This window comes from Vanessa tameamea, chromosome 27 (genome assembly GCF_037043105.1).
Source record: "Vanessa tameamea isolate UH-Manoa-2023 chromosome 27, ilVanTame1 primary haplotype, whole genome shotgun sequence".
In the NCBI taxonomy this organism is placed as follows: Eukaryota; Metazoa; Arthropoda; class Insecta; order Lepidoptera; family Nymphalidae; genus Vanessa; species Vanessa tameamea.
Window position 1 is genome coordinate 7,970,040 of NC_087335.1, and position 26,732 is coordinate 7,996,771.

General features: G+C 33.4%; 1 protein-coding gene across 1 annotated transcript in view; it reads right to left on the reverse strand.

Annotated features, from left to right (window-relative positions):
* LOC113391967 (putative serine protease K12H4.7) overlaps positions 1–17,638 on the reverse strand; it is a 43,528-nt gene extending 25,890 nt beyond the window's left edge. The window contains exons 1-3 of the mRNA XM_064219271.1: positions 17,632–17,638; positions 5,618–5,765; positions 4,014–4,192 (exon numbers count right to left, since the gene is read on the reverse strand). Coding sequence (XP_064075341.1) covers positions 4,014–4,192; positions 5,618–5,701 — 263 coding nt within the window. The 5' untranslated portion in view covers positions 5,702–5,765; positions 17,632–17,638. The remainder of the gene's footprint in view (positions 1–4,013; positions 4,193–5,617; positions 5,766–17,631) is intronic.
* Between the last annotated feature and the right edge of the window lie 9,094 nt (positions 17,639–26,732).

The window sequence follows — 26,732 nt, forward strand, 5'->3', positions numbered from 1 at the left end:
ACTCATCGGATTAAATACTGTATAATGAGACACATACTCTCCTTTGATTTTTTTTCCTCATTTCTTCAGTTCATTGACAAAAATAACCTTCAATAATTCAGACTAGAAGCAAAGAAAATATAGGACGCCAAAAAGCGTCACCTGTGTATTTTATAGTCACGCAGTTTATACACGATTTACTAATGACGTTGGTTGTGATAATTTAGGGGAAAAGTCGTTTTACACGCCACGTAGTCATGTTTGAGGCTACAGCACCTGTGACTTTATCGGTGCCTGTGGAAATTATCGAGGTATCAAAATCCATATTTATAAAAAAGGACGCTGTATTTAACAAGGTTACAACTTTTGCATAGAGTATGTGACTATTGGATAATGTGTTAATTGGTTTTAACCATTATATTTATGTACGTATTACAGTACAATCAAATAGTACGTTTTAAATTCTAATACTATATACTTGTTATATAGTAAATGATGTTGTTATATATTAAATGTCGCTTTTTATCCAAGAAATATTTCACATACGTAGTACATATATCAGCATCATATTTTATATGAATGATCTTGTCTACTTTGATTTTTTTTATGTAAAATCATAATAATTTAAATCAAATTTCATTGCTACATATATATTATTAAAATGATAAGAAAAATATATTTATTTCATTTACGAAACGTATTCTCATAATTATAAATTATTTTAATGACCACCGATTTCAATGTTTCACATCAGTCGAACGTAACGAGACGTCCACTTTTTTTTATTGTTTAAAATATCGTAACCTTTAATCGTGTCCCGGGTTTTTTCCTCTGAGAGACCTCAAAGTATTTTGCGTTTCAGATTTCTCTTGGGACGTTGAAATATATCCTTTGTTTTACCTTCCTCTCGAGGGAGTTAACCTTTACAATTATATAGGAGATACAAGTGTTAAATTATATTTTAAGTAGGACATGTAATTATGTACAGTTACAATTGTTTTATTTTACTATTTTAAACTGATGTAGACAGTAGGTCATTCTCAAGAGGACGAGTCGATTGCGCAAAGTACGAGTATATCATAGTGCGCAGTTGTGGATTTTCAGTTTTCACGGTTTATTTTATCAGTCTCATTATCTGATGATACCATCAATCTGAAAAGCCGGAAGTAGTTCAGGGGTTCAGAAAAAAGTTCACGTGATAGGCACAGGAGTATTAACACTATCAACATCAAAACTATTGAGAATTTTCTAGGAACACAGATAATCTATTTTTTTTCAATAAAATTATTCGACATCACTCACGTAACGATTGTTCTTTGATGTCAGAAGCCGTCGAGACCTTGCGAACAATAAGACACAGATACTGTATGGCAATTGGATAAATGTTAGGAACGTATAATATGAGCCAACAAAGAAGAGATTTTATACCTAGGATGAAAATATTAAATGTATTGTTACGAGACATTTATGACTGAGATAGCTCAGTGAATTGAACACTTGGATCTTAGTTGTGGTTTGTGAGTTTTGGGGTTAGGTTAGGTTAGTTTGCTGTAACTAATTATATTCCAAAAAATATCATATGATAATGGCGCATATAAAGCACTAACCCATTATTAAACCACAATAAGCTCTTACTAGAACAATAGGATTTAATTTTTTTTTAATTATACATATGAAATGTACGAATACAAAGATAAATTGCATATAGTTATTTTTAATTGATTTATGGTTTTTTTTACTGCAGGCCAAAAGCGTTATTTTGCTTCACACTCTCCTTATATTACAAATTTAAACACTTGGATACCATAAACTCCATAAATGCTTTAACCTTGTACCGTCATTGCAGTATCCGATTGTAGATCAGTCTATACACGTGGGAGGCATCCGATTACTATAATAGCGGAGACTTCGTTTTGTACATTGTAAACGCCGAAAGACACGAATTGAAAAAAAAAAAGTTTTGCAAATTTTATTTTATTGCTCGGCGCAAGAAAAAATGGGGGCAATTGATGGTATTTACGACCACATTGACGTTGAAGCCGTAAGGAACATTAATAATTCTTTACATCACTAATGCGCTATAAACCTTAAAACCTAAGATGTGATATTCCGTGTGTTTGTTACACTGGCTCACTAGCTCAAAAAACCGGAACACGACAATACAAAGTATTGCTGTTTGACCGTAGAATATGTGATGATTGGATGGTAACTACCCAGAAGTTCTGGTCAATGACCTTGCCCGATGTCATAAATTAAATAATTAGCGGAACCATCGATGGGTTTAAATAATAGAACGCAGTCTCCTTGACCGAATTTTCCGTCGCCCAACAATAGATACTATGAGCCTGCTATGTACAAAATATTATAGTTCAAGAGTAAATGCCCGATTACAGGCGATCATATGTCTGTGATCTAATGTACAGGTTGAATGAGCCAGAGTAAATATATTGTTAGCGATTTATCTGTGGACAGTACAGTCTCCTTTTGATTTTAGGACTCTTAGCTTTCGGTTATTAGGCAATTGTTATCTGTCAATCTGTAAGAATTATTTAATATCGGTGTGATCTGTAAATGGTTTAAATCACATAATTAGCTAATCTGAATTGTTTCCTTTTTATCCTGATATAATGTCGGGGAATTCGTACTTTTGTGATTATTAGTAAAATTATTACTATATTTTTTATTTCTTAATTGACATTTCACCTTTGCTCAAAATGTATTAATTTATACGTGGCATTACATTTTAAGCATTGAGTGACTGATGTTTCTATTTGACTATATCATTGATATTTCGATCCTGGATTCAAAAACCACGTTGTCTGATAAACGTCTCACTTAAGTTGGGTAGTCTTGAGAATAGTCACTCTGACCTAAATATTGTCATAAAATATATAATTTCAAATAAGGTAGGTAGTTTAAGCCGTGTGACTGGCGGCCACAGTCGTAGAATCGGTATGTGATCACGTTACGACTCGCTTCCCGCATACACTGATATCTGTGCAGTGGGGATTCTAGTGATTATAGCCATAATGTTGACTTTGGGACCGATTTCATTCTTGTAATGATACTCAGAAAACATACTCAGAAAATACATTGAACTTTGAACTTAAAATACATATTTTAATTGATTAAGACGAAATAATATCCAGATGATGCGACAAGTGATGGGATATGTTGTCAGTCGACTAAAAATAAGAAAGGCCCGGGTTCTTTTTGGTTAATATATTTATTTTTACTTCATCTCTGTTTTTTTTTGTTGGTTAACTAGTTCAATTGCTTTTTAAATTAGTTATACAAATATCATAATGTGTATAGAAATATTAGTAGTTATTATTTACCTATTCATTTTAAAAATATAAACGAGAAAATTTAATAAGTAATGGTTAGTTGTTAAGAATAATCTTTAATTACCATACAAAGGCCAAAATCGTATTTAAATTCGTCTAGCATGCGAAAATAACTTAATTGGTGTTAGTTTACGTCAGTAATAAGTATTCGAAAAAATACCCATAAATATAATATAAAGTATTTATTATATTTTATGATATTTCCTATAAATACCCTGTCAATGTCAACGTTTATTGAAGAGAATATTTGAAGCTTTTCTAAGCGGGTTTTCTTTGGTAGATACACATGTGTGTATCTACCAAAGAAAACCCGCTTAGAAAAGCTTCAAATCTACCATAGTAGATTTTGTTCCGAAACGTGCAGCTTTTCTTTCGACGATTCCTTCCACCGTAGAGCACGAATCTTATGAAATCAATTTCCTTTATTCAATATAGAAGCATTACACTTATTGATTGTCAAATAAAACACTACCACCGGTTCGGAAAAGAAATTACTACATACTTGATCTGAGCAGAACCGGCAAAAGAAGCTCAGTGGGACGAGAAGTACTAACTCGACAACTCGACTCTCAAAACAATATCCATTCTTAGTCGTTTTTTGTTTATCCGAAGAGATATGCCACTGCACCAAAAATCGTTGTAATCAATATTTAAAATCATAAAAATGAAACATCTATGAATGCTTACTTGCTAGGCCTCGTCTGTCCGTAGTATCTGTGCTCTGTGTAGAACAGTCCAGCACCTATTCTTTCAGCTAATTCAAATGCCAGGCCCCCAGTCACCCAGCCCGGGGAGATCGACCACTCACCGCCAACGAAGATCACGATATGGTTGCTATTTGCGAACTGGTCGTTGTAGTAATAACGCTGGAATTATAAATAAAATGGAAGTATTATTATATTCGAATAAATAAATTATTATTGTTAATTGAAGTAAATTTTATTGAGGAGATTAAAGTTTCTTTTAAATTAATGTCGATATAAATGGTAGGTATTGTATATATTAATCTAATTCGTCATGCTTTGCATTGTAAACATCAGCAGTTTTGGGATGTGATCAGTTACGTTAATCTCGACGGGACAGAAGTAATTCGAATAGATAAATTTAATCAATCGATGTTATTTTCTTACTTATGACATATTTAGGTAGGCGGACGGGCAAATGGGTCGCCTGATTGTTAGTGGTAACCACCGACCATAAACATTGGCGCTGTAATAAATATTAATCAATAGCCGTTTCTTACATTGCCAATTAACCACCAACCTTGGTAACTAAGATGTTATGTCCCTTGTTGCTGTTTGGCGGTGGAATATGTACCCAGCCGATCTTGTCCAAAGAACTTCCGAATAAATAATCGAAGTTAAAACATCTAATACAGAGTTACTATACATTATTTTATTTTATAAATTAATATACATATTTTTTTAAATTCAATAGTGTAACTATTTACGTGATCCAAGATTTTATAAGGTGGTTGTAATAATTCCATATTATATCCTCTTCCTAAATAAGCAATGGCTTCATCGTTGATCAATTAAACACATAACCTAACAATAAGTATAAATAATGATAAAAAATTAACATAGAAAATGATATATTTGTGTATTAGTAGTCACAATAATGATTCACAATCGTATACAATCAGGAAGTGTGGCGTCTTCCATAAAAGTAAAAAAAAAACTTAGACAAATGGTTGCTTCCATAAATAGACTAATAGACTATGTAATTATATACACGCAATCTTATTTAAATACTATGTTAGCTTAGTCATTCATTATTTTACTTATAAACATGTATTTAGGACAAAACTACTTTTAAATTTACATTAAAATGCGACTAGTAAAAGTGGAATTAAAACAATAATTTGTAAATAATACTAATAATGATTTTATTACTTTACTAAACATACTTGTCACCATATAGAAGCAAATAGCAATGTTAAGTATTGTTGTGATTTAAGCGTGTGTAAGGCAGCCTAACTATAAGTTAACGATGTAGGGGATGGTTCATATTTGATGTGAGATGTGCAACCATGGGTCAAAAAATATTTAAATGTACATATGGTGTATTATGAGCTAATGAACTCAGATATAATAATATATTATGTCTGAAATGATCTACGTCAATAAAAATATGTAAGAGACTTGTGACAGCAATTCATTTAACTAAAATAAATATAATGTATAAGGGTACATTTCTAAAGTGGAATTGTGTAATTTTCACTTATTTTCCTCTAACCAGCAGGGTAGGACAGCAAGGACTAACAAAATGCCAGGGAATAAATACCTTACCATTGGAAATGTCTCGGTGTTAGAAGCATCGAAATGGTTCAATCTCACATTGACCCAGCCCTCGACGGGTGTATTTCGGCTCATTAATTCAGGTGGCGGTGGCTCAAACGTTCTTAGAGCCAGTATTGGTGTTAAAAGAAGAAGTATTAACACTGAAAAAAATAATCAGAATTATTTTTATTATTTTTAGTAAATTTAATAACAATGTTAACAAATTATATTTGTTTCCAAAAACGAGAATAATTCTATTTGCATTTAATATTATTGCGTTAAATCTGAATACTAAAACTGATATATATATTTTTTAATATTTAATCTGTAATACTAATTAATTGATTATTATCATTTTTATTATGTCGACTACTGGAGTGATGTCTGATTATCATCCAATGCGTAATGGTAGCACAATTTACATGTATTAAAAATGTGTTTTAAAAAACAATGGCAAGGAACCAGCGATGGATTGGCTTTGTATATGTTCGTCTGGGAGTGCTACCCGCTCATCCAATACTCTACCACTGATATCGATGCTTTATACTGTCTTGTGAAATTTGTATGTGAATGTACTTAAGTGATTCATTTTAGAATAACATTATTCTTTGAATGGTTCTATTGACAGTCTCTATAAACAAAATTCGGCACTTAACACAGCACTTTTAGACCACTTTTTCATATAAAAAAAAATGTTGCATAAGGACTCACTTAGAAAGTTTAGAAAAGTCTGGGCAGCTTATCAAAACACCTTATCAATCTAGTGGTTACGTGAAATATAATGTATTAAAATCTCTCATCGAGACATAACTAGGAATTGAATTAGAATTACTTGTTGAGAAAACAATTTTTTATTTTGGCTCAATTTATACGATGTTTAATAAGATTGTTTCCATATCGGCTCAGTTTCGTCTTAATTTAAATTCTACCAAATAATACTTACACATTTTCTTCTGATATTCGACCGATCTTCACAATGAATAAAACATACTAGCGATAATACCGATCAGGATTTTATCATTCATATCTAAGTAGCTGTTAACACACTATCGAAAAAATATTAAATGTTATGTATAATTTCAAAAAATATAATAAAAACAGAATTTCATTTTCAGATAAAAAAAAAAAATGTGCAAAATCAAAGCAATCGATTAATTTTAAATAATTATTAATTATAATTTGAAATAATTATGAGGTAAAATCAATGAAAACATTGAGTTCCGTTAATGTAATGAATGTACTTTAATTATGAATATAACAATATGTATATAGCAACAAAGTATATTATAGTAACCGCGACACCCGATGACATAAAACAATGTTGTTTGCCATTACGACACAAGGCGATCTTACTCGTGGCGACATAATACTTGTCGGATACCTTTGGATTTACAAATAAAGTTTTTGGCTAAGATGACGCCGTTATAATATGTAATAACTAATTATGTACTAGTTTTACATGGCTGACGAGCAAATAGACCTATTAAAAATGGATAATTTTGCATTAAGGCATATTGCCTTCAATGTTTTTTGACATGAGTTTAAATTATTTTTTTATAAAGTGTGTGTATAATTAACACTATTAAGTAAAAGTTTAGCCTTATTTTACTACTAATTATATTATTATATTACAGAGTGAATCTATTTATACACAGCCATCTGGCGTATTCAAGTAAAGTAAATGCTAACTAATCAAAGTAAATAATATTAAAACGATCAATTTTACTACTTTTTACTAATTTGACATATTTCTAACAGTCTGATGTTTACTTACTTTAAAAGAACTGAAACTGTATTCAGTTTTATTGAGAGCAGAGTGGAGCTGATTTTATATAAATATCTTGTAATAATTCTGATACTATTAGTCCAAATTGGAATTATTTCTGAAAAATATTATTAACAGAATATTTTTTATTTAGAGTAAATGTCTAAACAATAAAAACAACTAAATTATGTTTCTGAATTAAAATCTGATTAATTTTTATTTGACATTTTTTTTTTAATTCTTTGAAATTAGTGTGACGCAATTTGGCAAAATTACTGTGTAAACGTTAATTATTATGGCGATGTCCTAACTGATTTAGGAGATGATGGGTTTGAAAATAGACCAGACAAATGAGCAGGAGAAATTATATCCAAGCATGTGCGCAACGACAGCTGCACTGTCTATCCCCTCAGTGTGTTATTCGTCGCGATAGAAAAGGCACACGACGCAGCACCACCCACTTTAATTACGGACTTTCCGAGAGACAAGAGTGTAAAACTGCCAGATACCTAATCAAGGCAGCTACCAGCTTTTATTTAGATAAATATTTCAACTTCAAGTCTTAATATAATATTTAAAATAACGTATCAATGAACACTATCCACTTACAATAGGACTCTTCTGAATGAAGCACGACGTAAATGCAAAGAGAAACGTCACCTATTCTGCTGGGTTCGCAATTGCAGTGTTACGGTTCGCAAGACCAACAACTCACTAATTATACAAATACTTCCAAGGAGTGTTTAAGCAATTTTTGTAAGCGTTATTAATATGTTGGTTTATTAAATTAAAACATGTCACTTTGTTGATCCCTTTAGGAAGTTTATTTGTTGTTTCATATTTTAATTTAATTATATTTCTTAATGTATGATATCTGATAAATATTTTATATCCTAAGTATTCTGAAAAAAGGGGATATTTCAAACATTACAATTCGTATAACAGAAATTACTTATGTCATTATTATAATGATTACAATTAGGTTAAACTATAAATCGATATCAGATTAAGGCGATAACAGTAATTATCTGTTAAGATAAAATTATCGTGACGATGGAATTTTAATTTTGTTTTTTAAGATAATGGCGTAACATTAGTGAGTACAATGTATTATAAAATATTTGCGAACTCTGCTTTGGAACTCACTTCTCACTCGTGCAATATTCAAAACCGACTTACGGTGATACGTTATTTTGATTCTATAATTCTTATATTTGTTTGTGATCTTTTTAAATTAGTAGGCTCGTAAATATTTTATGATATTATAATTAAGTGAAGATATTTACAATTTTTCATAGAAAAATCAGTTATATTGAGGATTTACGTGATAAAATCGTAAATATCATGTACATACCTACTTGGGATTTTAATGGCTCGCATTCGCGTGTGAAACTGCGAACCGCAGCTAATTATATAAAATGATTATATCTTTGTACGATCTTCTCCGCAACGCGCTGCATCATATAATATAAGTTTTATTTATATTGGTTTAGCATTAGTATATATAGACTACATCTTTGTTTCGTTTGCAATTGAAATCCTTTATCTAAAGGTATCTTAGTGGTTTGACCCGACTATAAACGAATAGTCGCAACTACTGACTCTGGAAAACTGAAAATTGGAACATAAGTTTATTTTATAATGTTAGCATCCACTAAGAGCGGATATTTGGAAATTTTATGTTTATTGTTTATCGGCTTAAATTTAATTCAACACTGTAACACGACGATTCAAAAGTGCTTTTATGAGCCTACTTTTTTTTCTCACTGGAAAAACGCTCTTACGCGTTTCCCCCAAGTGAAGTGGGGGGGGGGGTATGTGGGAAGGCGCCGGAATACCTACTAAAAAACCAGCGGTACCCACACCGTCTTTACGGGGGGGGGGGGCATCACGGGATCGCTTACGCATGCTACCGTGACGCTCCGACGGTTGGCCCATCGTGGGCCTCCAAGCTAGATGAGTTTCCGGGTACAGAGAACACCCCTAGTCCCGGAGACGCTTACAGCGTGGGGATATACAGCATAGCGCTGATACATTCTCCCCGGTCTTCTTCGTCGGAGCGAATCCATGGAGGCAACCTCCTCACGCGCCCGCCCCGCAGCCTCTTTCTGCGACATTACACTTTCGCAGAAAGAGACCATCTCGTTCCAGCACCTCTCGCTGTCTAGCATGGCGGTTATCACGTTCGGCAACAAGAGAGATTCAGAGCATACTTGAATAAAGAATATTTTGATTTCGATATCAACTATAGAGGTACAACACCAACCCGCGTCGCTTGTAATACATACATCTCCGTTTCACGCCTCCAATTATGACACGCTGGTTGTTTGCTGACATTTGACGGAGAAAAGCTACTAGATTTCCTGCCAATATTCCAAGCGGTCGCGATTTTAATTGGAGCTTTGTTTCATTTTGATTCAATTATATTTATTATCCTTAATGTAAAAAACTCTTGTATATAAACATATCTTAACTTAGTTAAAACAATTATATTTAATATTTACGCGCAGTATCTAGTAGTCTAATCTAACTTTGGCAACTAAAGTGTTTTATCCATTGTGCCTGGAATTTGAAAAGTTCATTCACCCTTGAAACTGGAACACAGCGGTATTAAGCAGTGCTATTTATTGGTTTATATGATATACGTAGAAAAAAAGGGTGCGAGGCTGTACTGATGGAAAGTGACTACCACCGGCCATGAATATCTGAAACTCCTGGGGGGGTTGCTGTTGCGTTGGCGGCGCATGTGTACACCCTTTTCTCGAAGGTTCCCATGGCGTATTGGTTCGAAAAAACCGCCGGCGGAAGATGGTTCAAAGGAGTTGTTGTGCGGGTCATAAAATGTCTTAAAAATCGTGCTATTGTGAATGCAGGCGGCAGAATAAATGAACAATAAAATAAAATCATTATAACACTTGTATTATATATTCTGAGAAAAAAATCTCATTCCACTATTTTTGGTTAATACAGAATCAAGACGAAGTTATGAGTCCATTATAAAACTTAATCTCAACTTTGAAAGTATTAACATAATTGAACAAAGTCCGTCTGTTATAAAAAAATTAAAAGTTATTTGAATTTTCTTTTAAATCTTAGTATTCTTTTATAAGAATCTTGGAAGTAATTGCCATTCATAAGGGTGAAGCTTGCCCTTGCTTTTTTTGTTTCATCGTCTCTACGAAGCTGGAGACGTTTAACACGCGTTTAGTTTACTTATCCTTAAAATGAGATCTCCTTGTTATCATATTGCTAACTTCTGGAATACCCTCCAGACCCTCCGTTTTCCCCACCACCTTCAAGTCTAGAGTGAATCTTCTAAGCAAGCACGCTTGACCTTCGGCTGTATCATCACTTTGCATCAGGTGTGATAACAGTCCAGAGTTAGATTATATATTTAAAAAAATCTAGGTAGTATTGTTATATTCCGATTTGTAGTTGAGTGAACATAAGAGACAGCTTAGTTGCCAAGGTTGGTTGTAAGGAATAGTTGATTAGTTTGTGACTATGGACGATGTTGACCACTAGTCATTTTTAATGTGGTTTGTGCTTTTGTAACATAAGGTTAACATATCACAGGCATTCAACACTAAACACACTCATATCATAAAGTAATTGGTAGTTTTTGCTCGTGTTTTTCCTTACTTATAATTCTATACTTCGTAACAAAGCTAACGCTTCTCAACCGACGCCTTGACAATGGGAATTAACTTTGAATTAATAAAAAACAACAAACGACGGAACTTGTTTTTTGTCGCTTCGGTCAAACGAGTGTCATTAACACGGAACCAAGAGTTTTATTATTACCTTTATACATCTATATAAAATTGAACGGGACCGCGTCTGTATATTCTTAATTGTTATTACGTTATTTGAAACGAGAAAAACGAAGGAGTTTTTATTATTAAACGATTTAAAAAAAAAAAGAAACGACATAACTAAGTATTGTCCATAGACAATTATTATGTCCTTATTCATCAATGCGCCAACAACCTTGCGAACTAAGGTGGTATGTCCCTGGTACATTCACCTTTCAAATCTTAACATATCATATGTTAAGAGCCGGTGCCGCTGCGGAAAAAGCTGAAGCAAAAAAAAGATTTAAATATTCGTGTCTTATGTCAAATTACTTTTTTGTCCCATTTGCTGTCGAAACACTTGGCCCTTGGAGTAATGGTGCAAAAAGCTTCATCAAAAGTATAACACCTCGCCTTATTGCCTCCACTCGTGACAGGAGGGGTGGTTCGTTTTTAGCCCAGAGGATCGGAATTGCGCTTCAACGGGGAAATGCTGCTAGCATTCTTGCCACCATTCCACGCGGTCAAGGTTTATACAGTAACTATTTTTAAATCATATTTGTATATATATTTAAGCATTTAATGTTATCAATTCTTATAATAAATAGTTATGTTAATAAGTAAAAAAAAACAAAAAAAAACATATCAATTATTAAGTGTTAGATAGCTCATTTGTCGAGAATAAAGGCTACATTACTACAACATTACGCTACGACCAATAGGAACAAATTCATGTATGATAGCATCCGCAACACAGAGGAGTGAAGCCGGGATGAGCAGCTAGTGAGATTATATTCATTATAAAGCTACAAGTTCGGCATGCAAACTGTACCAAGAAGAACTCATAAAACCTCTATAATGATTCTTATCCGACGATAAAATGTCACAATAATATGTTAATTAAGTAAAAATATTCATCTTGTAATTTTATCTCTGTTAATAAAAAGAACCCAAGTGGGCCAGTGGTTAAAACAGGTGATCTTTAATGGCAATTGCAATGAGTTTTCATATGCCTTATTTTTTTTTAATTTATCTCGACTTCCGAATGAAATTTGATACGGAGATGGATTATTGTCTGAAGTAACATATTGGGTACTTTGTATTTCAATGCTTTGGGTGTATATCTAGTTACTAGATTTTGGCCGCGACTATCCGCGCATATTTATAAGTTAATACGACATATACGATTATATAAGGTACAATTATATATTACTTTAATTTAGCCAAATCACAAAATTAAATCGTTTCTTAAAAACACATTAATAAATAATGTACATTACTCGACACAATATTACATTGATGATCAAAAATAATGGATTTAGTACTTGTTGAATTTGCATAAAGAAAAAATAAGATGTTACGTCCCTTGTGCCTGTAGTTACACTGGCTCACTCACGCTTGAAACCGGAACACAACAATACTGGGTACTGTTGTTTGACGGTAGAATATATCACGAGTGATACCTACCCAAACGAGGTTGCACAAAGCCCTACCACCACGAAAACATAACATAACATCTTGTAAAATGACGATTTAAAAGTGCTTGTAAAAGTCTACTTAAATAAATGACATATGTTTGATCTGGTTTGATATAAATGGGCTAAGCGGACAAAGATGGCGAACATAATCAGTTATATATTTTTATTAGGGCGCAAAGCTTAACGGCCGGCCGTTAACATCTCACAGTCGTCTGGCCTATCATAAACTAATTAGATGATGACGTCATAATCAGGTTGTCACTTGGCCAGTGAGTCAGTTATTACTAAGTATAACAGTGATTCATAAATTTTTATTCATCTCGTAACGTAGAGGTCATGATTGTCGGATTTTTACATTCTAATTTGCAATCTATAATACGCTTTCTTCCGCATTTTCGCTCGGATAAATCTCATCGATCGCTGAATAAGGGGATGTTATTTTGTAATGCCTTACTGAAGAAACTATTAAAGCAATATTCATGGAACTTATACCACAAGTTGCACGACGTTTTGGAAAAGGTTTTAGTATAAAGTATTATATATATTATTATTTTTTTTTTTATGTTAGAGGTGGCAAACGAGCAAGAGGCTCACCTGATGGAAAGTGACTACCACCACCCATGGACATTTGCAACACCGGGGGGCTTGCAGGTGCGTTGTCGGCCTTTCAGGAAAGAGTACGCTCTTGTCTTGAAGGTTCCCAAGTCGTATCGGTTCGGAAAAACCGCCGGCGAAAGCTGGTTCCACAGAGTGGTTGTGCGAGGCAGAAAATGTCTTAAAAATCGCGCTGTTGTGGATTATATAAACAGATACGCTTCGCAGTTTTACGCGCTTTAGTTTTAGACGCTCTATTACGTGAAACTGAACTATGAACGTATCGCTTTTGTTGTTTGTAAAATAATCGATAATAGTATTTGAACAATAATTATTAATACATAATTATACAATAATTAATCCGTACAATAAATAATACATAGTAACTTTCCGATCTGGTCCAGTGGTAGGAGCACGTGAATTTCAAACGAAGATTGCGACTTGAATTGAGCCAAAAACGAATGAGTTTTCATGAGTTGATCTTATGTTTCTAATTCGTCATCAATATTCAAGAGTACTATTAAATAAACTAAAAAAAACGCTGTGTATTTTATGAACTGGTGGTAGTTGTGACTTAAATCTATCACTATTAAGAAAAGAAAATTCTGGGTAGGTACCACCCACTCGTATCATATACTTAGTATATTTTCTTTCCAGTTTGAGGGGTGAGTGACCTAGTGTAGCTGTAGTCACAAGGGTAATGCCATCTTAGTTCCCGGGGTTGGTGGTGCATTGGTGTGATGTAAGGAATGGTGAATATTTCTCAGAGTGCGAATGTCTATGGGCAGTGGTGACCATTAACCATCAGGTGGCCCCTTCTGTTCGCGTGACTTATGTACAGTAATGAATTTACATTTTTTCCTTTTAATATAGTACAATATCTTAGTTAAGGATACGTTTTAGTGTAAATCATAAGTTTGTACATTTTATTTTTTTTTCTATTGGAATAATGTCGTTATTCTTTGCTTTTTATTATTTAGGTATTATAAGGTTTTTTTACGGGTAGCGTTTTTTGTATTAAAAAAAATCAAAACATACATTATTCTAGCACGCTTTCCCAAGCACTTAAGAATGTATTATTTGTTTTGGAATTTACGTCTGCGTGTGTGTACAGAGAAAACCCGAAAAGAATCTCCGTTATTACTCTCCAATATAATTTGCAATATTTTATTTCATTAATATCATAACGCTAACTTTAATTGAATTATTGTTCCGTTCGAACCTTGAGAGCCTTAAATACAATTTTCCAAGAATTTTTTCTCATAATTTATGAATCAACAGTTTTTTGCGAAGTTTTCCTACACAATAGAAGTCAGAAATTAAATGATTATATCTGTATAATATTGCCTAAGCATAAACTGTTATACAGTTGTCTGTACGAGTTTTTTTTTTTTATTTTCGTTTCGTTTTTTCGTCACAACTTCGGGTTCTCTGTACAACTTTGTGATGTTGGTTAATTTTACTCAGTACATATTGTTGGTAGCAGAACATTAATATTTTTGATCGGTACAAGGAATGGTGGTAAGAATACTAGGATTACAATATTTCTTTAATAAATTGGAGACAGCGATGAGGGCGTTCAACTTTTTTGAGCTGTAAATAATGAATCAATATTCTTAGCAGTTCCAGAGGTTGATGAAGAATATGAAGTTCCATATATTTTAGTTAATTATTTAACAACTACACTGAGCTTGAGTTTTTTGAAGATATTCCTTCTATTTTTATGATTTCGAATATCGCAACTGAAGTGATGTATCACGAACTTTTCCTTTAGCGCCGAGCACGAGATCAAATACATAATGTGTACACGAATTATGCACGTGACGACACTATGTTGCCTCACTATCTGCATTCACCAGTAAAGGCACAAGGGAGGTACCATTTCAGTTTCAAAGGCAGGATGCCCGTCGGTTTACCTAAAAAAAATGTGTGTATGTGTGCACACACGCACAAACACTGGTATACTTCCTATCCCTTTAGGCTTATAATCCAATCGACAACAAATTCAACACAACCGAAAAGAGTTCAGGTAAAGGACCAATAGGTCAGACTTTACATATTTTCCGAGGCACGTGTACTTCCAACTTATGAATGTATCGACGAAAAAACCCAACATTTTTGTCGGACCTCTACTTTGAACCCAGAGTTTTTTGATCAGCAGCATTCTATCTAGATTCGAGACCAACGAGGCAGTCAAGGAAGACGAGGGCGTCAAATATGACTGTGTTTTATGCCTTCATGTACTTAGGTAAACTATTTGACCGCAAGACCACAATGACCGGTACCGATTTATCTATTGTTGGGTTTTGGTGTGAAGTACCTGAGTGATGACATGGCCGGGAGGAAAATGTTGTAAAATGAGCTTCGTTTCATTCATAAGATAGCTTATAAAACTAAATATCATCTATAAAAAATAATCGATTGATAAAACTTCACAAGTTTCAATAAACGTAATTGAAACAAAAAAAAAACTTTGAGTAAATATTATGTTACCCTAATTTATAGTTAGCTGGATGTTTTTTTAAACTATTTAGCTTTGTAGCTATTATATAATACTTTGAATAAATCAAATTCCACATTCAATATAGAAGCTTTACGTATTGAATGTCAAAATCTACTAGGTTTGGAAAGAAACACCTCAGACCCGAGAACAATTAATTTTAAATGGCGGCAGGGTTGGGGACTCTGTGAAAGTGACCTAGTGTAACCAAGGTCGACGTCACATTAGCGATGTAGGGAATGGTTAAAACAAAATGTTGGTGACCACTCACCATTAGGAGGCCCTTTGCCCGTCAATTCCATAAAAAAAAAAGAATCAGCGACGGAAAGAAAATCAACGAGTTATTTATACGTACTTTATCTTGATTATAAAAAATACTTTTGTCATATTGAATAGCATACCGAAACAAGTTGAATTAAATCTTGTGAGAAAAGGGATTAAGGTAATTTAATTCGATACATCGTGGGCTTGAACCTCTGCTATCTGTGTCGAGGAGACCTGTCAATTGGCGATGCGCCTGTGTGTCTGACGTGTGTGTCACGATACAATCCGTCCAATGTTAGGAGTAGGTCCCATGAATTGGAATTATAATAAAATAACTACTTATTAACTTTACAAAGTAATATTCAGATTCATTTATTTAATAACGTTTGTCTATTTTGCATTTGTATCGGATTAATCTTATGTGCTTTTTCTTCTTTTATAGATGTATTTTAATGTTTAATAGCCTATAAATTTCTCACTGCTGGGCTAAGGACTCCTCTCTTTTTCAGAGAAGGTTTGTAGCTTATTTTTATTTTATTTTATTTATTTATTTGGGAAACAAACAAATATAATTACACTTAATTGTAAAAAACATATTTAAGAAAAACATAAATCAATCGAGTTCCCACTTAAAATCAATATATCTTTAATCAAATTAATGACAAATTACATTAAAAACTAGAAAGTATAAAAAACAAATAAAACAGATAAAGTTTTATAATATGACGTAAATTAAATTTAAATTTACTAATTTTTGACTTAAAATTCCATCACACCGCTGCAATGCGGGTTGGTGGATACATATGCAGGTTTTCTCATGAAGTTTTCCTTCAACACCGAGCACGAGATGCATTATACGCACAAATTAAGCTTATGAAACTTCAATTGTATTTGCCTGGGTTTGAACCCCCAATCATCGGTTAAGATGTACGCGTTCTAACCACTGGGCCATCACGACTCTAATTAATGTTTGTTTAACTTTATTTTTTTTAGTATGATATATTTTTTCATAGTCGTAGTTTTTATTTTGTGAACATTAGCATATAAAATTAATCCAGATCAACACACATATTTTGTTTAGAGTGATATCGATGGACATATTATATCTATAGCTATATACTTATGTTTGTGTCGTTAACAGTTTTGTGTGTCAAGTAATAAATAAGTTTGTTCAGAAGGATGAGAATAATTTATCATTCGTTTCGTCGTCAAATATCAATGTACGAAAATAAAGGACATTCGGTTTCTTTTTTGTTTGAACGCGATAATGTCTGGAACTACACCTCGGATATGACTTGTAAATATGTATTAGATTTGCCCGTACGACGTCGAGACATGCCACTAGTTTAACATATATATTTTAAATTATTTTATGGAATTGAAATCGACTATACGATTATTTAATTCGTGTTTCATTACACGATATTAAACATGATTACAGGTGAATCGTTTCGCTATAGTTACACAAGTTACAAACGTACAAAACAAATGTTATTCAAAATTTTCCCACAAACTTTTGAGGTTAATGCCCTGCAGATACTTAGGTCACAGTAAGCATTGGTAAATATATGGTAACATAAATGTATTTAAAGTGATCACCGCTTAGGAGATGCAAGAGTACAAATTAAAAAAACATTTTTTGTAGAAAATTTCGTGTCTGTGCTGCGCGATTACGTTGAGGAGTTCCTTCGGCTGCAGTCAATCCTTGGCGTAGAATCAGGTCATGATAAAATGCACGGGCATCTGAACTAAACTGATGGTAAGCTTTAAGCTGCGTAGAATATGAGGAAGTGGTTTTATTTCAGCTCAAGAATATCAGAATGACCTACTACAGATAGTATATTCAGTATCAGCATCACACACGTGCGAAGCCGGGGCGGGTCGCTGGTAATGTGTAATTCGTTGTAACTAGGTACTGATTAGGTAACTAAAGGACCACAGCGGAGTGACGTCATCGATTAGCAAAATATATGTCGTAAATTAGGAAATCAAATACATTCGCAGAATCATAGCGAAATGAGTCATTTTTCACATAATCATAACACATTTTAAAATGAGTCATCGAAAAATAATTCCGTTTAGCGAAATCGAATATTATATAACAAAAGTTTTAACCGAACACCTGACATCGAAATTTAATGTTATCAAGAGTGCATAATATTATTGTTTTCGTATAGTTTTATGCACGAGGTGTGCTGCGGCTCGTGAGTCAGCACGCACGTGTCGTGTTTAAGTTGCTCCGATGGAAGCGACGCGTGTTTAAATGACATTAATTTTCCTGTTGATTCTTATGAACCGCTATATTACGTGTTTCGAACATTTTTATTTTTCTTAGATTTTAAATGATGTTTAATATGAGATGATTAATAGGAAATATCTGTAACTAAATAACTTTAGTCTATATGGTTAATTTGTGTTTATAATTCATGTTAGAATATCGAAATTGTCATGTGTTGTATATGCCATGAAATCAGAGTGAACCAAAAAATGTTCAAATGTATCTCAACATATTAAGGTCCTGAGCATGGATGTGGATATATAGGTAAGGGACGACCAATAAAACGCTGGATGGATTGTGTGAGAGACGATATGGCTGGAAAAGAATGTAATAATACTTGTGCGATGACGTCAGACAGAGAAGTATGGAAGCAGAAGACATGCTGCGCTGACCCTAAATAAAATTAGGATAAGGACAGGAGGATGATGAGGATGATGTATTTCAACAAATTATTCTGCAATATCCTTTTTTATTTACATGAGAATTATTTAAATAAAGGTTCAAATACTTACGGTACAAAACATGAATGTGTGGAATTTTGGCATAAAATAAATCCACGTCCGTTGCACCAGCGGTGGTGGTGGCAATAAGACGAGGTTCTTTACGTTTAATAAAGGTTAATGCACTATTACTTCAAGGTCCAATGATATAATACTATGATGATCTCCTAATTAATATGAAATTCTTAGTGCACACACGAACCGATCGCCTCAGAGACGGCATCATTCACGCGAGATAATTTATAAATATAAATTGGTTATGGGGCCTTATGCAAGCCCGTCTGGGTTGGTTAGTGGCTGGTCCACTCATCAGATATTCTACCGCCAAACAGGAGTACTCAGTATTGTTGTGTACCGGTTTGAAGCGGGTAAGTAAGCCAGTGTAACTACAGGCACAAGGGACATAACATCTTAGTTCCCAACGTTGGTGGCTCAATAGCGATGTTAGAAATGGTTAAAATTTCTTACAGCGCCACTGTCTATGGGCGGCGGTGACCACTTACTATCAGGTGGCCGATTTGCTTGTCTGTCTATCTATAACATAAAAAAAAAAGCGCGACGAAACTAAGTGATATTTACGCAGATCTGAACCCCTGTAATCCATTATCCTCAGGGTTGCAAATATTACGCAATTAATACGTCACAAAATGACCGCTGACCGATTATCAATACAGTGGTAGGGTTGGAAACACCACACGGAGTCGTCCCCTCAACTTATTCGGTCGCGTGTTTGATTATTTTATTATTTGTGGTAACGGGTTTCATACAGGTCTTAATGGTTACCGCAAAATCTTACTTTTCCCCTTAAAAGCAAAACGTAATTACCTCGTTCGAGGATAAAGGTAAAAAGGATACCCGAGTACAACAATTCATGTCATGTAACCACTAATACAACCATGAATAGATTCCATATGCTTTAATTACTAAATATTAAATAATATCTTATAAAATATTTTATTTAAGTTGGTTCTAATAAGCACTTGAAGTGTTGTTAAATATGATTAAGTCAAAATAGAGCAGAAAATGGTTAGAAGTTTCGGTAAGCGTTATGCGACGTTGAACATAATAGCTATGACAATTAAAGTTATACTATATATATATATATATATAATTATATTATTTATAAGTATCAAAATAGCGTGTCACTTTAAGTCGGTTTTCGACAATTTACGAGTTTTTACAGAAGCTTGTATACAATAATATTATCTATATTCTCAATACTGTATAATTTTTGGAGAAAAATTGTTTGAACATGAGAACTGAAGATAAATTTATAAAAGCCAGTTTCCGACTGCGCGTCAATACATGCTTCCTGTGGCAAGGTAGTCGTTTCTGTGATAAAATTCCGAAGATATTTCTTACATTGCTTTTTATTGAATTAAAAATGAAACATTTATGATAAGGTTTATTATATAACGTGATAATATATAGATAACTATTTGTTAGCTGCGGCTTCGCAGGTAAAAAGGGTAGGTAAAAGATCAATACGTCAATCAAGTTTCGTCAAAATTTTGGCCGTGAAAACGTAACAGACAGACAGAAACAGAGTTTTTTGGAACTAAGATGTAATGTCCTTTGTGTCTGTAGTTGCAATAGCTCACTCACCCTTCAAACACGAACACAACCATACTAAGTACTGCTGTTTGGCGGTAGAATATCTGATGAGTGGGTGGTACCTACCAAGACGGGCTTGCACCTTTGTGGCCTACCACCAAGTATCTTTAGCATTCATAATCTATTAGTTCGTGTTGAGTTCCATGTGTCATACATATCAAAAGTACTTAAGAGATACTTGGAAAAAATATACCTAAATATTTGTATAATTAATATAATATACCTTTTTTATCATATACGACTCGTTTACTTATTTAAATAACATAAATACATGACACATCTAGATTGAGTTCGTCCACGTTGAGCGAAAACTACATCGTGATACAAATATAAATGCAAAGACGAACAGTGACTCATGGCGAAGGTACTACTTGACTTCGTAGTTGGTAGTACGAGATTGCTTACCGATTTAGAACTTCCTTGTAACATAACATTCATAGTTTAGTTATTATACAATCAACTAAGTTTTTCCTTTGTTTAAAATAAACTTAATTCACTGAGGTAATTGTTAAGGTCAGTTCATATACAGAGGAAACATACCAGACAGACTTGAGCGACCTAAACATGTCCTGACTGACTAAGGCGATCACAATAGCCAACGCTTCCTTAGCGGGGACTCTTGCACTGTTTCACCGGAAACTTGACTTGTGACGTTTCGTCGACGGACTCGAAGAGCGCACCTGCTTCTTAAAGTAAATCCATTCTGACAACGTTCTAAGTCGAGGTGCGTTATCGCAGCAGACGGTACCTTTAGGACTTTGTTGCACTGAGCGCTCATGTGTCAACTTTTTTCGGCTGAGTCTCAGTTGCAACCGGCAACATCTCTAGGGTAGTGGGGTTAATACGAAGCAAAAGAATTAAATAGCAAAATTTATTTAATGTTACAAAACCTTTAAAAAATCGTCGAATGATCTAAAAACTGTATCTTCCGGAAAAATATTTTTTTAAATTCATTATTTGGTGTGGTTATTGAAAATCTCTTTCATACTCAGTATCGTTTAATTATTATTAAGAAGATAATACTCACATTAGTAATACTGTTCATTGTTTTGTATTTATAAAGTTATTCTTTTTTTATTTACCTTAACGTCGCCCGGAAAAGATCGCTGGTTTTTTGCCGCCTCTCATCTATGTGTTTTGAATGTGACTTATGTACATACCTATGTGTTTATTGGTGTGTATAATTAAGACTATATTGACATATTTTTTGATATTTCTTAATAAAAAACCAAAAACCTTGTATTGAATATCTATTTAAATACACACACATGTATTCATAAATATTTAATTCGTTTAACTTTGATATTTCACAATAAGTAGAACTGTTTTTTACTCGGAGTTGTGTTATTTTAAAATTTCGAACCTTTTAAAATTGTATCTTTATGTGCGCGACTAACATAATACTGCCTCTTTAGTCTAGTGACAAGTTAGAACGTCCGATATTCTAATTTCAAATTTTTGGGATGATCGAAAATAATTGCTCGTGATATCCTCTTGGCTGACTTCGGACACGGTACCCATTTTCAAAAGAGATAAGCTTACTGTGCGGGACATATTCTAGTGTACAAGTGTGTGTCTACACACACACAGACGCAATCTCTATTCCTTCACTCTACAATCCAAGAGTATGAGTGAGTTCGGGTACAATACCAATGGCTTTACCTCGTGTGTCTCAACTAAATATAACATAACATCTCTTTTATATTATGAAAACGTGTATTTTTATGTCGTAAACGTTTATATATTTTTGCTGCTATGCGGAAGTTATTGTAACAATATTGTAAAACAAATATCCCTTAATTAATTATCTTTGTACATGCGTTTAAGTACATTTTGATATAGATTTCATAACGTTGGTTACTTGGCGGAACTTTGTGAAAGCCAGTCTGGGTTGGTACCAACAGAAAATCTACCGCCAAACAGTAACTTAGTATTGTTGTGAAGGATAAGTTAGTCAGTGTAACTACATGCACATGGGACATAACATCTTAGTTCTCAAGGTTGCTAGCGTATTGATTATATACGGAATGGATAATATTACTTAAAAAAACACAATTAACAATTAAATTTAAAAAAAAATTAATAATTAATTATAAAATTATATAATCAATGAATTAAACACGTGGTAAAGTATAAGGAAAACATTAAACACATAAAACATATGATCGACATTAATATAATTTAATTATTTTTAAAATAAAAAATTGGATAGTTACATAAAAATATATATGTGAATATTTCTTATCTGTAATGTTATTTCCGTTTGGATTCCAATGATATGTTAACTGTTGTGTTCATAATTCAAAAGACGGAGCTGCGTTCATTAGTTGTTATAACAGTCTTATGTCACATTGCTGTGATATTCTCACGGTTTGAATCATATGCATGTATATCTATAATTTAATAAGAATTCTAATATGCTATTAATTGTTACATATAAGATATTAATAATATATCTTTATCTTTCTTCTCTTCTTCCTGGTACTAGTTGAATGTGTATTGTGTTACTAATTTTGCAACGATCTTCTTTTAGGGGGCTTCCAGTGGAGTGCGCTCTCAGAAATTGTCACGTAATGAAAAAGCGTCATGCCTTCCAGGCGATTTTTACCTCTCTTTCACTTTCTATTTGTCTCTTTCTTACGATTGTATGTTCCTTTTTATTATTGTTTTGATTCACATTGGATATTTTTCTCTTGTCATTTAGTTATTCTCAAAACGTGGTTCATTTATTTCATTATGTATGTTGTTTAATATATAATTGAAGACCCAGCTCCAAGTAAACAGGAACGTCAAATAATTAACAATATTTGATATAGTTTACAAATTAATTTTTCTAGTTTTTGTTACGAAAATATTCTTCTTCTACTTTTATTTATAGAAATTTCAAACCAAAAAGTATCCATTACATTTATATAATTCTGTGATTGAATATAACTCAGTAGCTAGAAGCTATACAACCTTTAACGATTATTTATAAATATTTTTATATAAAATAATTTATAGGCTTATATAATATACTCGTATATCGAAAGCTACGTTCCTACCGGGTATTAGGTATTACAAAAGAATCACGTCTCTTTTGTCAGGATATATTAAAAATAGAAGAGGAACATGCTGTAATGTGTATCGAGGCAAAGTCGTCGTTCGCAGCATATTTTAATTCAAATCCGTTGACATTATCATACCACCATAAACAACAAACTCGCGCACCCGAGGACAGTGCTCCGTATAAATCATCATAAATCCGCCAGATTAGGACGCATCCCTTCTCCCCCGCTGTTGCCATCCCACCCCCGCTCAGTAGATTATAGTAAGCTCGATTTAATTGAGTTAAGTGGAACCCTTTTTGGGAAACGATGACTGGTGCAGTCCGATTAATTAGATTTTTTTTTATATTTAAGCAGCCGTGATGGCACAGTGGTTAAGTTATCAGTGCGAGTTCAAAGCAAAATAACTTTTAAGTGTATTTGAAACTATATTTGCATTTACTATTATAACACCAAGAGGAGATCGTTTCACAGACCAAATCAAAATATTCTTTATTCGAGTAGACTAATAAGAACTTTTGAATCGTGGTGTTATAATATTGAATTAAACATAAAGCTAACATCGATTCTGAAAGTAGATTATAGCGAGAAATTCAGTATTTTTTTTTGTGTCATAGGTAGCAAACGAGCAAGAGGCTCACCTGATGGAAAGTGATTACCACCGCCCATGGACATCTGCAACACCGGGGGGCTTGCAGGTGCGTCGCCGGCCTTTAAGGCGGAAGTACGCTCTTTTCTTGAAGGTCCCCAAGTCGTATCGGTTCGGAAAAACCGCCGGCGAAAGCTGGTTCTCTTTTCCGCCATTTAGTTATAGAATATGTCATTTAAGTACAGTTAAATTTATATATATCCTGCATAGAAATCAACAAATACAGAGTCTACGACTGCTTATCTTTAATATGATAACACAATAAACCGTGCTTTGTGATCATTTATTAACACGTTTATTGAAATATATACATGAGTCTATTCAAATGTAATTTTTTTTTAAATAATGTCTTATATGATACCACTGAAAATGCTATTGGTAAAAACGTTTGATGGTAGTTAACTGCGATGTTTATATTTATTATAGTTAAAGTAACTGTAGATACTATATAAACATATTAATGAATTAACTTTGCGATTACTATCTAAGGATACTTGGTGTTATATTAGTTTACTTTTGCTTCTCGTGTCTATACAATGATTGTCACCGTTTCTTTCTAAGTGGTCTATATTATTGTAAATATATATAACATTGTTGTAAACATACTGTGAACCCAAGTAAGTATATCCAAGATTTTAAAAGCAGCGGGATTTTTTTTATACATAGATCGGACTTTTGTCTCAATCCCCTGGATAACTTAACGTCTAAATAATGAATAAATGAATAATCAAAAGTAAACTTTTATTTTACTTTTAATTATTCAGATCCCGTTATAAACAAATACTAGTAATTAGTGGGTCTCCCGCGAAATTTTGCGTTTATTTTTAATGTCAAATAGTTTACAATAGTTCAATTAATATTGGAGTTTGTCGATAACAATTTACTTTCATTTTGTTTACGTTTTGCATTTTTTTCTTGTACATACGTAGTACCGCTCTCTAACCTACCAGTAACTTTTTTCGCTCTCTAAAATAAATCTTTGTTAAATTGTATAAATTTAGTAAATTGCAATCAAGAATTATCTTTATTTATCTGCACATCTACGGCTGGAGCTCATCAAAACGAGATCATAACCGAATTTTTATGTGCAGCTGTCGTCCCATGATCACTGGGACAAAAATCGACTTCCGCTACTAATATACAAAAAAGATATATCAATCCAGATAAGTAACACAAACAGGACATATAAGTTTAATTATATATATTAGATATTGATTAAAATCGTACTTCGTACATAGGTTTTTCCGTTGCGTGTTTCATTGCACTGATGCAATGATTAAATATATTAAGGGTGGCGCTGAAGGGTTGCTTCGACCCGGACACGCAAGCATTGTCTATTAACTAATGGAAACGTTATGCGTATGTACTGTACGCTTCGATTTTATAACATGCCTTAGTTGTAATTGGATTATTAAATATCTGAGTAAGTTGTATGTATAACATGAGTTTCTGTCCGAGTGTTCGCCTGGCTGTGTGGACGTGTTGGGTATCATTTCTCTTTCTCAATATCTATTACAACGTGTGTATAAAGTTTCATAATGATCTGTTGATTAGTTAAGATGTTAGAGTGTAACAAACAAACTAACTCAAATTCGCATTTGTAATATTAATTAGGATACTCGTACTTCTTACGTCATTGCATACGATGTAACCGCACTTTTTATCTGTAAAAAATAGAAAAATTGTGGTCCACCTGATGGTACGTGGTCACTACAGTCCAGAGACAGTGGCGCCGTAAGAAATAATAACTATTCCTTACATAGCCAATGTATCATAAACCGTTTGAGCTAAGATGTTAGGTCGCTTCCGCCTGTGGTTACACTGGCTCACCCAAAACGGAACACGAAGTATTGCTGTTTGGCGGGAGAATATCTGATGAGTTGGCGATACCTAGCCAGACGGGCGTGCACAATTTCTCGATTTAATTATTTTCCGCGTTAACTGAACGCGGTGGCGATATATATAGCCATACTATAAATAAAAAATAATCATTTATAAAATTGAAATTAAAAACATGACCCCTTAAACGGGAGCGAAGCCAAGGCAACTAGTTAAATAAAGTTATAATATTATAGTTACTTGTATTTTTTAATTATTCGTTATATTTTTTATATCCCCAAATGTACTTCTTAAAGCACAGATATATATTTATTCATAACATATAACGCACAGTCATAAAATGTGCATAAATCACAAGGGAAAAGGAATGCTGTCTCTTCACACACACTCCCAAGGTTCCCAAGTTATTCTGTAACGATCGATCGACTTGCATTCATATCACGTGACACAATTATTGTTCCCATTAAGGCAGGTTCCGTAAATAAACAATGCTATTGAATTCAATATTATTTACTTGTATGTGTGTGTAGCGTTTAATGATCAAATTTATTAAAAATTATCGCGTTCAACTTGTTTATGTCGAGTTTTATCTCTTGTCTTTGATCGTGGTAAGCATTTTGATCGTTTACGGATCTGATTTTCGTATGGTAGGGTTTTGTGAAAGTTCCTCTGGGTAGGTATAAACAACTGACTAGATATTCTGTCTAAAAGCAATACTTATATTAGTGTTATAGTGTTAAGTTTTTAAGGGCGAGTGAGTCTGTGTAACTACAGGCACAAGGGACGTAACGTCTTAGTTCCC